The sequence below is a fragment of the Mus musculus genome, chromosome 7 (genome assembly GCF_000001635.26).
Source record: "Mus musculus strain C57BL/6J chromosome 7, GRCm38.p6 C57BL/6J".
Taxonomy (NCBI): Eukaryota; Metazoa; Chordata; class Mammalia; order Rodentia; family Muridae; genus Mus; species Mus musculus.
This window is the reverse complement of record NC_000073.6, coordinates 127,268,660-127,285,999: the sequence shown is the minus strand read 5'-3', so window position 1 is coordinate 127,285,999 and position 17,340 is coordinate 127,268,660. Positions and strand designations below refer to the sequence as shown.

The 17,340-nt window shown below is 48.0% G+C and overlaps 1 protein-coding gene across 1 annotated transcript; it reads left to right on the top strand.

The window, feature by feature from the left end:
• Positions 11,941-14,121, top strand: Sephs2 (selenophosphate synthetase 2). Its single transcript, NM_009266.3, has one exon. It carries the CDS (start codon positions 12,081-12,083, stop codon positions 13,437-13,439), a length of 1,359 nt encoding a protein of 452 aa, NP_033292.2. The 5' UTR covers positions 11,941-12,080; the 3' UTR covers positions 13,440-14,121.
• Positions 14,122-17,340: the final 3,219 nt, after the last annotated feature.

Sequence of the window (17,340 nt, the reverse complement as noted above, 5' to 3'; positions counted from 1 at the left end):
AAAAAAAAAAAAAAAAACTGAAAAAAAAAGTGCATGCATACAGAGAAATGGTCACCAATGTCTTGTACCAGTCTGACCTAGGGGATCTACAAAGACCACTAGCAGTAACACGGGCTCATTGGTTAAGAGCACTCATTGGTCTTACCGAGGAACTGAGTTCGGTTCCTAGAGCCCTCAGCATGGTTCACAACCATACCTAGCTGTAGTCTGAGAAAACTGGATTCCTCTTCTGACCTCCATGGGCACCAGGCCCCCCCATACACAGTTCTCATGCGTACATGAATGCAAAACAGCCATACAAGTAAAAATAAGTGAATAAAAAATAAGAAAAGGCTAAAAGTAACCTGATAGTAGCCTCCACAACTAATGGCCACCCTAGTCAGTCTATGTGCTGGTGTACTGCTTGTATGGCTCTTAAATCTTGCAGGAGCAAAAGTAGTGAGCCTCTGGCCATGCTTGGAGCGTATAGACCTCTGACCAGAAACTCTGGCCTGCTAGCCCACTGGGGTCTCTTTGCTTTCTTCCAGTCTCACCAGGTTGATCACCCACAGGCCACAGATAAACCAGTGAAATGTCTCTGCAGAAGCACATACGTTCCCCACCTACCACTTCCTCCCCGTCACTGCCTTACCAGCACCACCTCTGAAAGAGAGTGATAAGAGACGCCTCTTAGTGGCAGCCTCGGCTCCCAGTTCACATGCACTGAACTGAGAAGCCTTTGAGAGGCAGGAGTGTGTGTGTGTGTGTGTGTGTGTGTGTGTGTGTGTGTGTGTGTGCGTGCGTGTGTGTGTGTGTGCGTGCGTGTGTGTGTGTGTGTGTGTGTGTGTGTGCGTGTGTGTGTGTGTGTGTGTGTGAGTGTGCGTGTCCAGGTCCAGAAGAAGGCAAATGTCGGGCTGGAGAGGCTCAGTGGTTAAGAGCACCGGCTCTTCCAGAGGTCCTGAGTTCAATTCCCAGCAACCACATGGTGGCTCACAACCATCTGTAATGGAATCTGATGCCCTCTTTTGGTGTGTCTGAAGACAGTGACAGTGTACTCAGACACATAAAATAAGTAAATAAATCTTTAAAGGAAGAAGAAGAAGAAGAAGAAGAAGAAGAAGAAGAAGAAGAAGAAGAAGAAGAAGAAGAAGAGGAGGAGGAGGAGGAGGAGGAGGAGGAGGAGGAGGAGGAGGAGGAGGAGGAGGAGGAGGAGGAGGAGGAGGAGGAGGAGGAAGAAGAAGAAGAAGAAGAAGAAGAAGAAGAAGAAGAAGAAGAAGAAGAAGAAGAAGAAGAAGGCAAATGTCTACGTTTTAGTCACATGCCATGACCAAAGGAAGTCCAGAACCTTCTCTTATTCTATACCAAAGGCAAAAGGTGAGTAACTGGCAGACAGCAGACACCATCAGACAGGGCTCACAGCAAGGCTGAGACTGACCAGGAAGTGGAAGCCATAAGCTGAAGTTCCCAGTTGAGCTCTCTCCCTGAGGATGGGCTCTCACCTCTTTCCCACTGTGGGCATTTTATACATGACGAACTCTGTGGGAAATGATTTATCCACATGCTGTTCTCAAGAACACAGTTTTCTGTGGGTTTGGAGTAGGGTTTAGTTTCCTTTTCTGTAGGCTCCCCCAGCCTGAAGCAGGCTGGTCCAGACTTTGACCTTGCTGCCACTAAGAAGGAGATTACCTAAAGTGGAGCCTTCTGACCTTGATGGCTCTTTTGTTCTGTCACCTGCCACTGTCCCCTCCAAGACCCTGCTACCTGCTGAGAGGCCCCTGAGATATTCCGGAGGAACAACCTATCCTGCAGGCTCCAGGCACCTAGAGTGGACTGGCAGGGGATGAGCCTTTCCGTTTATAAACACACTCTCTAAGTAAACTGGTGGGCCTTGAACAGAATCGTGTCTTGGTACCCATTAATCTCTCCCCGTCTAAGTCTCTTTTAGCCCCAGCCTGCCTCCCAGGTGTACCTGGTTCAAGTAGGCTGCAGGCCGGTATACAACACTTTTCTTTTTTTGAGGCAGGGTCTCACTATGGATCCTTGGCTGACCTGAAACTTAGAGATCTGCTTGCCTCAGCCTCCCAGGTACTGGGATTCAAGGCGTGCGCCACCATTTCCAGCAAGGATATCAAGTTTATAATACCCATATCTGCTTGTTGTTTTTTCCTGCTATAGAACTTGGGGAGCAGGTTAACCTAGGACCAAGAGTTTGGGGGTAAACAAGCAGAGACCTTCTTGCTCTCAGGACCTGCTTTCAACAAACTGAAAGAGAATATGACAATTAACAATATAATTTGCATTGCAATCATAAATCTCTCTGTGTGTGTGTTGTGTGTGTGTGTGTGTGTGTGTGTGTGTCTTTTTCTCCTACAGCTCTAGCCACCACGCCCGGCTCCAGAGACTCTCCAAGCAGCTCTCCTGTCTGTAGCAATGCCATGGGAAAATGTCCTGTAAAAATACACCTGCTGCCAGGTGGTGGTGGCGTGCGCCTGTAATCCCAGCACTCGGGAGGCAGAGGCAGGTGGATTTCTGAGTTCGAGGCCAGCCTGGTCTACAAAGTGAGTTCCAGAACAGGCAGGGCTATACAGAGAAACCCTGACTCGAAAAAAACAAAAACAACAACAACAAAAATCCACCTGCTTGCAGGGTGGGCAGTGGTAAGGTATGCTTTTAATCCCAGCACTCAAGAGGAGAGGCAGGCAGAGCTCTTGAGTTTGAGACCATCCTGGTCTACAGAGCCAGTTCCAGGACAGCCAAGGCTACACAGAGAAACTCTGCCTTGAAAAACCAACAAGCATACAAACAAACAAACAAAACAAAGGTGCCTGCTTGTAACTTCTCAGCTTTTTTTTTTTTGTTTTTTGGTTTTTCAAGACAGGGTTTCTCTGTGTAGTCCTGGCTGTCTTGGCTGTCTTGGAACTCACTCTGTAGACCAGGCTGGCCTTGAACTCAGAAATCCACCTGCCTCTGCCTCCCAAGTGCTGGGATTACAGGCATGCGCCACCACTGCCCGGCTACTTCTCAGCTTTAAAGGCAGTCAAGACATGTTTGCTCCATCCGACTCTGGAAGGCCCCAGAAAAACTTAGGACCGCTGCTACCTGTCAGTCTTCTCTCTTCTACGCAGAACATCAGCAGTTAGTCAAACATTTCCCATAAGGCAACTCTTCTGGTCCTCTTCTGGTCATACCAGGAAGAACACCTATTTCAACTTCACTCCTAAATTCTGCTACTTCAAAGTCAGTACAATAGGATGTTTCAGACAGGGTCTCTCTATGTAGCCCTGGCTGTCCTGGAACTCACTATGTAGACTAGGCTAGTTTCAAATTCAGAGAGATCCTCCTGCCTTTGCCTCCTGAGTGCTAGGAGTACAGGTATGAGCCATTACTTCTGTCTTCCAGAAAAATCTTTCAATAAAAGTAGGAAGGTGAGCTAGGGAGATGGCTCAGTAAGGTGCTTGCTGAGGATATGGGTTTGGGTCCTCAGGACCCACTTAAAAACCAGGTGCAAGGACTCACATCTGTAACCCCAGGGAGAAGTGAGGCCAGCCAGTCGAGAGGAAATAGCAAGCTCTAGGCTTGTCTCAAAAATAGAGTGGAGAACAATGCGATGCATGCACATGTACAGGGCACATGCCTGCACACACACACACACACACACACACACACACACACACACACACACACACCACTATATCCTTTAAAAGATAAAAGAAAAAGGAAGACTAGGGCTGCTGGGGAAAGCTTCACAGTCAAGTGAGTCTCTCCAAGCCAGGCTCTGGATTTGATCTTCAGCAGCACAGCAGCACACAACACAAGGAGGACAGAGAAATGAGTATCTGTCAGTGAGGAGTTGGTAAAATCAGTTAAAGACATCCATTTTAAGACAGTGGTGGTGGTGCACGCCTTTAATCCCAGCACTCGGGAGGCAGAGGCAGGGGTTTCTGTGAGTTCGAGGCCAGCCTGGTCTACAGAGCGAGTTCCAAACAGCCAGAGCTACACAGAGAAACCCTGTCTCAAAAAAACCAAAAACCAAAACAAAGCATTTTGGGGGCTGGTGAGATGGCTCAGTGGGTAAGAGCACCCGACTGCTCTTCCGAAGGTCCGAAGTTCAAATCCCAGCAACCACATGGTGGCTCACAACCATCTGTAATGAGATCTGATGCCCTCTTCTGGTGCATCTGAAGACAGCTACAGTGTACTTACATATAATAAATAAATAAATAAATAAATAAATAAATAAATAAATAAATAAATAAAACAAAGCATTTTAGCCAGGAAGTGTGATTCCTGACCCGAATCCCAGCACTCAGAAGGCTGATTCTGGGGACCCTGAGTTCATACTTCAAGTTTGTTTTTGTTTTCTAAGGTTTGTTTATTTATTTTATGAGTACATTGTAGCTGAACAGGTGGTTGTGAGCCACCATGCGGTTGCTGGGATTTGAACTCAGGACCTTTGAAAGAGCAGTCAGTGCTCTTAACTGCTGAGCCATCTTGACAGCCCAAGATTCGTGTCTTTATACTCATGTATGCACATGGTTTTGTGTGTGTGTATATGTGAGAGAGAGAGAGAGACAGAGACAGATAGAGGCAGAGAGAGACAGAGACAGGGGACACATGAACATGTGTGGGCATGTGTGTGTGTGTGTGTGTGTGTGTGTGCGTTAGGGCACTATTTGATATTTAACAATGAAGAATTAGCCAGCATAGGTTGTCACGATGATGCAAGGAGAATGAACAAGCTACAGAACAGATGTGCTAGCTTGCTTATCTTTTAGACAGGAAGTCTTTCTTTCCTGCCACTTCTCTGACCCCATTTTTTAACCTTGGAGAGTGAGCCCCGTTGTGCATGCTAGGAAAGAGCTTGCACTCTGCCTTGTCTTAAACATTCCTTAATAAATGTATTCAAAAGGGGATATTTTTAAGGGTGGCATTGTTATTATTTCTAAATCATAGAGATAACTTGAGTTGTATCTAGAGACAGAGGAAGTTTTAAGAAGTGTCTAGGGGCTGGAGAACTGGCTCAGAGGTTAAAGCTCAAACTCTTCTGCCAGAGAACTGGACACCTAGCACACAGGAGGTGTACACAGATATACATGCAGGCCGATCAATGATTCACTTTAGATAAAAATAAATTAAGAACTCGCAAAAGCCTCTTTATAAAACAAAAATGAAAGGGGCGTGGTGGCGCACACCTTTGATCCCAGCACTCGGGAGGCAGAGGCAGGCGGATTTCTGAGTTTGAGGCCAGCCTGGTCTACAAAGTGAGTTCCAGGACAGCCAGGGCTACACAGAGAAACCCTGTCTCGAAAACCCCCCCCAAAAAAAAAGAAAGAAAGAAAAAGAAAAAGAAACTCCTGTGTGCTACTAGATATGCACATATGTAGATACATAAGTAAATTTTAAATTAAAAGTACTTTCCCCCTGTGCTGGTCACTGAACTTAGGGCCTTAGATTTGAAAGGCAAGCACTCAACCACTGTACTAAATCCAAAACCCATTCACTATCTTTGTTTTGTTTTGAGTCTCCCATGATTCAGGATGTCCCCAACTGACTCTGTGATCAAGGACAACACTGAACATCTGGTTCTGCCTCCAGTTCCCAAGTGCTGAGAACTCAGCTGCGTTCCACCACACCTGGGTGCTGGCTTTGAGACTTGGGAACAAGCAGAAGAAACTTACTCAAAGTCCTGCCATTTTGTTTTCAGACTCCAGCTAACCATAGGGAGAAACTAAGTTCAAGATCTCAGGCCCTAGGGGACCTGGGGACTTCCCTGTAGCTGAACAGCTTCTGCTGTCAACAGCTGTCTGAGTCCAGACATCTGAGGGACAACTTGTAAGGAGACAGTTGTCCGAGTTCAGACATTTCAAGGACAGCTTCCAAGCCTTCTGGCAGGGTCAAACTAAGTTCATGTTCCCGGGCCCAGGAACCCACTCCTAACCTGACGGATGGAAATTCCCACGTTCAACCTTATGTCAAAAATGATTGGACAGGACAGGCAGTGATGGTGCATGCCTTTAGCTCCCAGCACTTGGAGGCCAGATTTCTGAGTTCAAGGCCAGCCTGGTTTACAGAGTGAGTTCCAGGACAGCCAGGGCTACATAGAAAAACCCTGTCTCGAAAAACAAAAAACAACAAAAGGGAGCCCACCCCTCCCTTTGTGGTCTCATCCTTTATCTATGCTATACAATGTCCCTTCACTGCCCATGCCCTCCCCACACCCATTGTTCACGGCACCCGTCCTCCCTGGGCATCTGCTGTCTATAGCTACCGCAGTCTGTGCTCACCCTGCGGCCTGAACGGCTTTCCAAAAAGCCCAGCCCAGCCATGTCATCTCAGCTAAAACTCCTCTGCTCTCTTTTCAGGGGAAATAAGCCTTTAGTCCTTGACAGGACTCTGTGGGAGGGTGGGGGAGAGGGAGAGGATTCTGGGGGTTCATTTTGGTTTTGGTTTTGAAACAGGCTGTTATGTAGCTGAGATTGGTCTTCAACTTACTGTGTAGCTAAGGATGGGCTTGAACTCCCAAACCTCCTGCTTCTACCTCCTAAGTGCTAGGACTTCTAGTGTGTGCCAGCATGACAAGACCCATGGAAGCTTGCATACAGGAAGTTCTGTTGGCTTTACCTTGAAAATCTTTCCAGACTCTGGCCTCTCGGCATGTGAGGGGTGTCGGCTGCAGGGCACACTGCTGTGGCTCCCTGGGTTCCTGGAGGATATTTGTAGCCACTACTCTGCTTTGACCTCCCACCCCACCTCCCCTCATGGTGTCAGCCATCTTTTCTAAAAGCCCAGCACACCCTGGTCCTCTCTAGTATCCCTGACAGGCCTCCTCTTCTCCCTCACCGTTGCTGCTGCCCACACCAGCCTCCTTGCTGTTTCTCTCACACACCAGGTTCTCTCTACTGCAGCCGTAGGCCTGTGCCACCTCTGTCCTAAAGGCCTCTCCCCACATTGTCGCTTTCCTCTTCCAGACCCATCCTGCTCCCACCAGCTCTGAGCTCTCCCTGTGCAATTCCTCTGGGATTCAGAAACAGCCTCCCTCTCTCTGTTTCTTTCTCTCCCTGCCCACCCCCACCCCTCCCTTTACCCACCCCTGCCCTCATCCTAGCCCCCCACTCACATCCACACTCCTCCCTTCCCCAAATCACCCCTCCCTCACCCCCTCACCCCTCACCCCCACTCCCCACAGGAGATGACTCGCATTTGTCCAACTCTGCCACTCAAACTCTTCCTCCTTGTGACAGGAGCTGGTGGACAGGGTGTGAAGGTTGTGGTTCGGGGTGTCAATCTCAAGTCTTCCCAGGCAGATCCTGTTGCTAGGAGCCCCTGCAGAGCAAGTTCCAGGAAGGCGGGGGCTGGAACTGAGGCTGAACCGGGCCTAGAAACACCAGCAGAGTCAAAGTTCAGGGAGAGAAGACATCACCACAGAGGCTGTGGGCCTCCACGTTTAACTGCAGTGTTTTTGCCTGCCCGGTGTCTTTCTCTGTACCACACGTGTGCACGGTGCCCAGAGAGGCCAGAAGAGGGCACTGCATTTCAGGAACTGGAGTTACAGACAGCTGAGAAACACGATGTGAGTGCTGGATTGAACCTGGAGCCTCTGGCAGAACAACAATCAGTGCTATTTAACCACTGAGCCAGCTTCCGGGGCCCCAGAATAATTTAGCAAAGAAGCCTGAGAGTGTACCCCAATATACAAGTGCTTGCCTAGAATACACAGACTCCTGCAACAAAGAGAATGTTAGTCATACAACAGTCGGTGAGCCTGGGGGCCGTGGACCCTGCTGCTCTCCTCTGAGTTGCCTGAATTCTTCCTTCAGCTCCGCTTTCCCACCCACCAGGCACAAGCCACATACCTTTGCTCCTCAGACACCTACACACTCATTCCACGTAGGTCTTACTTCAAAGGCTCCTTCTCAGCAAGGCCATCCCTGGCCACCGGTCAGGACACTCCCTCATAAACCACATCTCCCCTTCTGACCTCTCCTCAGCCTTCATCTCCAGTGGATGCTCTTGGATGTTGTCTTGTCCCTCCAGTATGAGGACAGCAGGCCTTAGTTTCTTGCGTGTGTGCCTGTGTGTGTGTGAGTGAGTATACATGTTTGGGCATTCGTGTGAGCCACTGCACACATATGGAAGTTAGAGAACAACATGTAGGAATCAGTTCTTTCTACCGTGTAGGTTCCAGGTGTTAAACTCAGAAATGCAGGTTGGCAGCAAGAGTCATTACCTGATGGACTGTCTTGCTGGCTTGACAATGGGCTTTGTCTGTTGTGCTCCGTGCTGTGTCTCTGATGTCTAGAGCAATGTCTGGCACAGAAGAGGCCATACATACGTTGTTTTGTTTCGTTTTTAATTTCAGTTTTTGAGATAGGGTGTCATGTAGCCAGGGTAGTCTGGTACTTGCTGTGTAGCCAAGCATGCCTTGGCCTCCTGATTAACCTTGCTCCCACCTCCTAAGTGCCTGGATTTTAGTGAAGTGCTACCTCTGCTGGTTCCCAAGCTGCTTTCGTTTGTTTTTAACTGAGGCTTAAAAACCTAAAAGTTATGTGTGTTAGTGGAGTGTCACGGTTCTGAGCATTCTGGACAACTGACACTTAATCTGCCAGTAGGATTATCCTGCTTTTGTGAAGGGAAACACACACACACACACACACACACACACACACACACTTAAATGTAAAACAAACTCAAGGGAAGAAGGCTATCTTTTGTCTTGTGATTTTTGGTCGCAGTGGCTGGCCCCATTGTCGTAGGCCAATAAAGAGGCAAAGTATCACCCAAAAGAGTGTGGCAGAGCTGCCAGCTGGTGTCAGTCAGGAAGGAACCCAAGTAATAAGAAAGAGCAGAGAGAAGACACAGCCTTCAAGGCCTTTGGTGGCCTGCGTCTTCTGACCTAGTCCCCTTCCTCTGGTTTATAACCCCCTCCAATATTGTCAAGTTACAGATTCATTCGTGCGTGCATCAGTCTATTGGTCAGATCAGAGCCCTCAAGGTCCAATAACCTCACAACAAGCAGATCCATCAGCAGGGCTTCAAGTTCCACACATGAGCCTTTGGGGGATATTTCATACCCAGACAGTAACATGAGCCTACATGATTGTCATCAAATGGGACAAATTTTAACTGCGAGGGGAAAGTCCAAAGGACAAGAGAGAACACAAACAACGGGCCTCTGAGACTAGTCACTGTTTAACTTGCCAGCTGACGACAGACTTTCTTTTTCCCTCTGAGACAGGAGGCTCCTTCAAGTGTGCCACACACCTTTATGCTGGACTCTTTCATCACCATAACTCCCAAACGGGAATTACCAGCCCCAGTTTACTGAAGTGGCTTGGGGGAGCAGGATGGCCTATCATTTCCTCAAGGTCACAGCTTGGCTACAATTGGGTGTAAAGGCCAGGCCAAAGATCAAAAGCCAGGGGATGGGGTGGGGTGGACGGGTGCAGCTCATTGGTAGGCTGGCCCCACACCCACTAAAAAACAAGGCAGGAGGATGGAGGAGGGCAAGCCTGGAAGAGAGGGAGGAAGAGAGACCCTGGTTTAGATCCAGCACCCATATGGCATCTGAAACTCTACTTCCACTTATATACATGTGAGCAAAACACACACACAAAAAAGCAACCAGTGTAGTTACAAGTTGAAAGCAAGCCGGGCGTGGTGGTACACGCCTTTAATTCCAGCATTTGGGAGGCAGAGGCAGGTGGATTTCTGAGTTCGAAGGCAGCCCTAGTCTACAGAGTGAGTTCCAGGACAGCCAGGGCTATACAGAGAAACCCTGTCTCAGAAGAGAAAAAAAAAAAAGTTGAAAGCAGGGTGGAGTGGTGCTAGTGGTGCACACTTTTAATCCCAGAACCCAGGAGGCAGAAATAGACAGATTTCTGTGAATCCAAGGCCACCTTGGGCTACACAGTGAGAGACCATGTCTCAAAAAAAAAAAAAAAAGAAAAAGAAAAAAATCATGTCCTCAAATCCTACATGTTAATATGTCCTTATGTCCTTCTGAAGTATTCCAGGCAGCCTCAATGAGTGGTCTCTGGAGCAGACTATTGGATTGTGATTCTGTCCCACTCTAATTGGTGGTGACCTTGAACAGGGTCACCTGCACCTCATACTCTTCCTTTTCCTTTTTTTTTTTTTTTAAGATTTGTTTATTGTACTTATATGAGTCCACTGTAGCTGTCTTCAGACACACCAGAAGAGGGTGTCAGATCCCATTACAGATGGTTGTGAGCCACCATGTGGTTGCTGGGAATTGAACTCAGGACCTCTAGAAGAACAGTCAGTGCTCTTAACCACTGAGCCATCTTTCCAGTCCCCATATTCTTCCTTTTAAATAAATGTTTTATTTTAAGCCAGGCAGTGGTGGCCCACCCCTTTAATCCCAGCAGTTGGGAGGCAGAGGCAGGGAGACCTCTGTGAGTTTAAGACCATCCTGGTCTACAGAGTGAGTTCCAAGACAGCCAGGGCTCCACAGAGAAACCCTGTCTCTATGACATGTGTGTGAGGAGACCAGAAGAGGGCTCCACGGAGATCCTCCTGCCTTTGTCTCCCAAGTGCTGGGGCTAAAGTCATTTGCCACACCATCCAGTTGTGAAAATCTTGACAACTTCACTTAGATTCCACGAATCCATGTAAAGGTTGGGGAGAGCCAAGCTACACAGTCATCCCCGGAAAGCCACACGCACCATCAAAGACAGCAATAATACAAAGATTCATTTACTTTTATTTTGTATGTGTAGGAGTGTTTTGGCTATATGTTTGACAGGGAACTGTGTGTTCCTGGTGCTCTCAGAAGCCAGAAGAGGGACATCAGGTCCCCTGGAAACTGGAATTACGGATGATAGCCACCATGTAAGTTCCAGGAACTGAACCCAGGTCCTTTGCAAGAACAGCAGGCGCTCTTAACCACCTACCTACCTCTCCAGCACCTATTTTAGGCTTTTTGAGACAAGATCTCACTGTGGAGCCCAGGCTAGAATGGACATCATTGTCTTCTTACCACAGTTTTCCAAGTACTGGGATCACACAGTGGAAAAACCTATTCATTTATTTGGTTTAGGGTTGCAAGCTGTAGAACAGGCTGGCCTGGAACTCACTATGTAGTACTATGTAGTACAGGCTGGCCTGGAATTAACAGTCTCAGTCTCTCAAATGGTGGAATTACAGGCATAAAGCCACTACTATGAGTTTAGCATTTATAATTTCAGTAGACATTGGCAAACCCCCCTGCCTGGATCTGAATTCTCACATATATTAACTTCAAGAAATAGAGACATCTTAGCACAGAGTAGCCATAAATAAATAATAAATTAGCTTGCACTGAAGATGCAACTCACTGCTGCCAGATAATGGCCAAAACAGTACCCAAACCTGTGCAGAATTTTTAAGTCCATGTGAAACTTCACAACATCAATTGTGCAATTTGCTTATGCAATCATAGTATTTACTTTGTGATGTCCCCTTTCTTCCCCTAAACCTCCCCTTAAAGTATTTTCTTAGCCTAGATTAGCTTTGTGTCCTGTCAAATGACCCTAGGACTGTTCTGACCTTGGGGCTAGCCCAGTGCCAGAGCTTCCTTCCGTAAGTAATTTATTCTTTGGTAAAATGATTCCAAAAACAGCAGACTTCTGCCAGCCAACTCCAAGACCAGGTTCCCAGGGCGGAGGGGGGCGGAGGGGACAAGACACGCACGGGTAACGTGGCTCCCACCTGTAATAACAGCACTTGGAAAGCTGAGACAGATCGATGGACTCGAGTTCGAGTCCATCCTGATCTGCGTTCCAGGCCGGTTACAAGGGGTTCACGTGATGATCTCGCGGGGACCGGTTGTGCAAGCAGACGGTTAATTTGTAATACACCTTTTTGAGTAAAGGAAGCCCGCCTCTCGGTACGGGAATCGTCATTGGATAGAGCAGCTGTCAATCACGCTGTATATAAATAGAGGCCGCGCGGCGCTCCGACAGGCAGCGTGGCTCGAGTCCTCCGGTCCGGCTCGCGTGGTTGATCATCTCCTGGCGTAACCTTGGCCCGCTGTGGCTGGGAGACTCATCTGCAGGTATCTGGGCCTTCTGGTCCGCACGGCCTCCCGGGCGAGCGGCGCGATGGCGGAAGCGGCGGCGGCGGGCGCCAGCGGAGAAACCATGGCGGCGCTAGTGGCCGCAGAAGGTTCCTTGGGCCCGGCGGGCTGGTCTGCCGGCCGGAGTTTCTCCAACTACCGGCCGTTCGAGCCCCAGACACTGGGCTTCAGCCCGAGCTGGCGGCTGACGAGCTTCTCCGGCATGAAGGGCTGAGGCTGCAAGGTCCCCCAGGAGACCCTGCTCAAACTCCTGGAGGGACTGACGCGGCCCGCGCTGCAGCCCCCGCTTACCTCGGGTCTGGTCGGGGGCCAGGAAGAGACGGTGCAGGAAGGGGGCCTGTCCACCAGGCCCGGCCCCGGCTCAGCCTTCCCCTCGCTGAGCATTGGCATGGACTCCTGCGTCATCCCCCTGAGGCACGGAGGCCTGTCGCTGGTGCAGACCACCGACTTCTTTTACCCCTTGGTGGAAGATCCCTATATGATGGGGCGCATAGCTTGTGCCAATGTGCTCAGTGACCTCTATGCCATGGGTATCACTGAGTGTGACAACATGTTGATGTTACTCAGTGTGAGCCAGAGCATGAGTGAAAAGGAACGAGAGAAGGTGACACCGCTCATGATCAAAGGCTTTCGTGACGCTGCGGAGGAGGGAGGCACTGCAGTGACCGGTGGACAGACAGTGGTCAACCCGTGGATTATCATCGGTGGCGTTGCCACGGTGGTGTGTCAGCAAAATGAATTCATAATGCCTGATAGTGCCGTGGTAGGAGATGTGCTGGTATTAACCAAACCTTTAGGAACCCAGGTTGCTGCCAATGCCCACCAATGGCTGGATAATCCTGAGAAATGGAATAAAATCAAGATGGTGGTTTCCAGAGAGGAAGTAGAGTTAGCCTATCAGGAAGCTATGTTCAATATGGCTACTCTAAACAGGACTGCTGCTGGCTTGATGCACACTTTTAATGCCCACGCAGCCACGGATATCACAGGCTTTGGCATATTAGGACACTCTCAGAACCTGGCAAAACAGCAAAAAAATGAAGTGTCCTTTGTCATACATAATCTGCCAATAATTGCCAAGATGGCTGCGATCAGCAAAGCCAGTGGGCGCTTTGGCCTCCTCCAAGGAACGTCAGCTGAAACCTCTGGGGGATTACTGATTTGTCTGCCAAGAGAGCAGGCGGCCCGCTTTTGTTCGGAAATCAAATCTTCCAAGTACGGAGAGGGTCACCAAGCTTGGATCGTTGGCATCGTGGAGAAGGGAAACCGGACAGCCCGGATCATTGACAAGCCTCGCGTTATTGAAGTTCTACCTCGGGGAGCCTCTGCTGCTGCTGCTGCTGCTCCTGATAATTCCAACGCAGCCTCTGAGCCTAGTTCTTGAAATGGAATAGCGGTTGTTGGGAACTCGGAGCCATTCTACCCGCTCAGGGACTGCTGGCCAGGGTTGATTTTAAGACCTTTCCAAAGGCTGCTTGCATGGTTCCTCCAGGCCCATCCAAAGCTTCCTGTATGTGCATCCAGGCCTGTGAGTAATGGCGCTGCGGATGTGTGTTCATCTGTTGAGAGCATGAGGAGCAAAAACCCGTTTCCCAAAGCAAGAGGAGGCTATTTCAGTTTTAGGGATTTTTTTTTTTTTTTTTTTTTGCACTGAGTTGATTCATTTCTGCACAGGGAGTAAAGATTATTAAGATTACATATGAGAAAAGTAAACCTGCAACATGAAAAATTATTTGGACCAATATATTGATAAATCTAAATTGTTAGGAGAACTCTTACTGATTTATTGTCAAATTTGTTATTAATTTTTTTCTGAGAAACTGCCTCTTTTCCTGTTCTGGACAAGAGTTGAGCAGCTTGTCCGACAGGAAAGGAAGACTAGCCACCTGACTTGGTCTCTGATAATGATGTCTCTCCCTCTAACTCCCAGTAAGGACTGGGAGAGGCTGAACAAACCTCAGAGCCAGGTGTCGGTGGCCATTGAATCTTACACTGAAACTTCTGGAGATTTAATTAATAAAGAGAATTTCTTACAGTAACTAAATAAAAGGGACTTTGTTGGAAAACTTGTGGCTAATGTTTGGTTCTGTGGATCACTTTCTTGTTTCAGACAGGTTCTCCGGTGCCTTGATTTTGCTTCTGCCTCCAGTATGCTGCCAAAACCAGCTGGAACGCGGACTCTCTTTACCCCTTGACATTACATCTGGAACTTGCAAAATAGAAAGTAGATGTTGTCCTTGCCCCTGAGTCAAGGGATTTGGGTTTGCACTGTCCCTTGAGATGACAAAAGAGGACTTGGAATGGATATAAACTCTAGGGATTTTAAGGTAGACAGAAAATGGGGAAAAAAGTCATAAAAGATGACTTAACAGAATAGAAGAGACTGTCTGAAGGTGAGGAGGCTAACAAGAAAGAGCTCTGAAAGGATTCATCGAGGTGAAGGCAGGGAGTTGGCGTGAGAAGAGACGCTGGCTAAAAGCTTATACACAGAACAATTATGTCCTTACACTTGCAACACCCCCTGACACACACACTTTGAGGTGAGTGACTGCCTTTTCCCTCTAGGAGGAAAAGAGAAACTCCAGGCACAGCAGTAGACAAGGAAGCCTGATTGAAAGCGCCAACTAGACATTAAAAAAATGAGCCAGGGCTGGGGATGTGGCTCAGTTGGTGGAGGGCTTGCCTAGCATACCTGACAGTGAGTTCCGTGGGTGGGTTCCTCAGCACCAAATAAGGCTGGGGTGGCACCACTGGCATTTGGAAGGTAGAAACAAAAGATCAGAAACTCAAGATCATCTTTGGTTATATTGTTCAAGGCTGACCTGGGCTACATCTGTATGAGACACTCAACACCCCCCTATAGAAGAAACTGACCTAGGATTTGCTAGCAGGTGTCTAGCGTGCAAAAGAACTTTGGTTCAGTACCTGTGGTTTGGACGTTGGGAGTACCTTGTACTTTGGACATTGGGGATAGGGTGGGGATAAAGGAGAAAGAAAATAAGGTTTAAAAACAATGGCCAGGGGCTTGAGGCGTAGTTCAGTATCACAATGATGTAGCTTGGGCAAAGTCCTAGTTTAATCTCTACCACCAGAAAAAAAAAAAAAAAAACCTTGCCCAGGAAGCAGCCATCAGTAGGGTGACACAGATGAAATACTCTAGAGAAAATGACCGTGTCCAGTGACATGTTCTTCAAGCTCGAGGCTCTGTATCAGGAAAGCCACCATCCTGAAGTCTCCCACTTGAAGTTTGATTCAATCAATACCTTAAGCTTTTAAATGTCACACCCCTACCTCCACAGCCCCAACACATGCTTCTGACAGCATCTTGAGGTGTAAGCCAGGTTTGTCTAGATCATCCTGCTTTGGCCTAGCTCAGTGCTGGCTCAGAAGTTTTGATGTTGTCTTCCGTTCTCCACTGACAGTGCAACTTTGTTCTTAATATTTTGCAATGTTGCTTCCCCTTCTGCAGACTAGATGCCAGGCAAACACCACTGAGTCACACTCCCGCATTGTTTGAGACAAGGTCTTGTTATGTAACCCTGTCTGGCCTGTAACTTGCTAAGTAGATCAGGCTGACCTAGAGCTCAGAGATTTGCCAGCTCTGTGCTGCCACATGTGGCTCATTTTTATTTTTCAGTTTCTCCATTATTTTTATGTGTATGAGTGTTTTGTTCACATGCATGTGTGTATCACACACCTGCAGTGTGTCCCCTACCCAGGCCAGAAGAGAGGCTTTGAGTCCCCTGGAACTGGAGTTACAAATGGCTGTGAGCTGCCATCTAGTTGCTAGAGATGGAGCCTGGGTTCCCTGCAAGAGCCACCCATGCTCTTAACCACTGAGGCACGGCTCCAGCCCCTCACGCTGTTGCTGCTGTTTTTTTTTTTGTTTGTTTGTTTGTTTTGTTTTTTCCATTAATTTTTAAAAAGATTTATTTTATGTATATGAGTGCACTGTAGCTGTACAGATGGGTGAGCCATCATGTGATTACTGGGAACTAAATTCAGGACCTCTGCTCCCTCCAGTCAGCCACCCTTGCTCCGGTCGGCCCTGCTCACTCCAGACTAAAGATTTATTATTATATCTAAGCACACTGTAGCTGTCTTCAGACGAACCAGAAGAGAGCATCAGATCTCGTTATGGATGATTGTTACCCACTGTGTGGTTGCTGGGATTTGAACTCAGCACCTTTGGAAGAGCAGTCAGTCCTCTTACCCGCTGAGCCATCTCTCCAGCCCCCATTAATTTATTCACTTTATATCCCAGTCACTCCCTGCACCCATCCCTACCCCCCAGTCTATTTTTACTTTTCTTGAGAGAGGGTCTCATTGTGCCGCTCAGGATGTCCTAGAATTCACTTATGTAGACCAGGCTGAGCTTGAATTTACAGAGCTCCACCTGCCTCTGCTTTAATCCAAGTCCTAGGATTAAAGGTAGGTACCACTACACCCAAGTAGGCCTCTCATTTTTATTCTTTTGGTTGTTTTTTCTACACAGGGTATCTCTGTGTAACCCCTGGCTACCCTGGAACTCGATCTGTAGACCAGGCTGGCCTGAATCTCAGAGATTTGCTTTCCTCTGCCTGGTCTACAGAGTGAGTTCTGGGACAGCCAGGGCTATGAGTGAAAGAAATAGAATGTATCAGAGACGAATGCAAGTGTTCTCAAACTTAGAAAGCTGAACACAGTGGCTGGATTCTGCTTAACAGCTAAGCAGAGCACTGGCTGCTCTTCAGAGGGCCCAGGTACCATTCTCAGCACCCACCCACATGGTGGCTCACAACCATCCATAGCTCCAGTTCCAGGAGATAGGATGCTCTCTTCGGAATCAAGGGCACTAGGCATATATATCATGCATATACATACATGACATCAAAACACGTAGACATATAAAATAATTAAAAATTAAAAAAGGTTTTTTTTTCTTAAATTGAAAGTAGCTAGGTCTGATGGTACATGCCTGTAATCTTGGCACTTGAGAGGTGGAGACAGGAATATCAAGGGTTCAAAGTCACCTATAGGCTTATATTTCTCATAGCATTCTTTAAATAAGACTTCAACCTCCCTTCTAGCCCACCACCCAACAGAGGTAGTGGAAAACAAACGTTATTAGGTTATGGGGGAAGTGACCTACTTAGAATAGTTCTTCGGGGCGATTCCAATCTTCATTATTCTGAGTCCAGTCCACTAGCAAACACCAAACACCAACCAGACCTACAGTCCAGTCCACTTGGCAGACACCAAACACGAATCAGCAATTAATGCAGTTAATCCGATCTGCCCAGGTC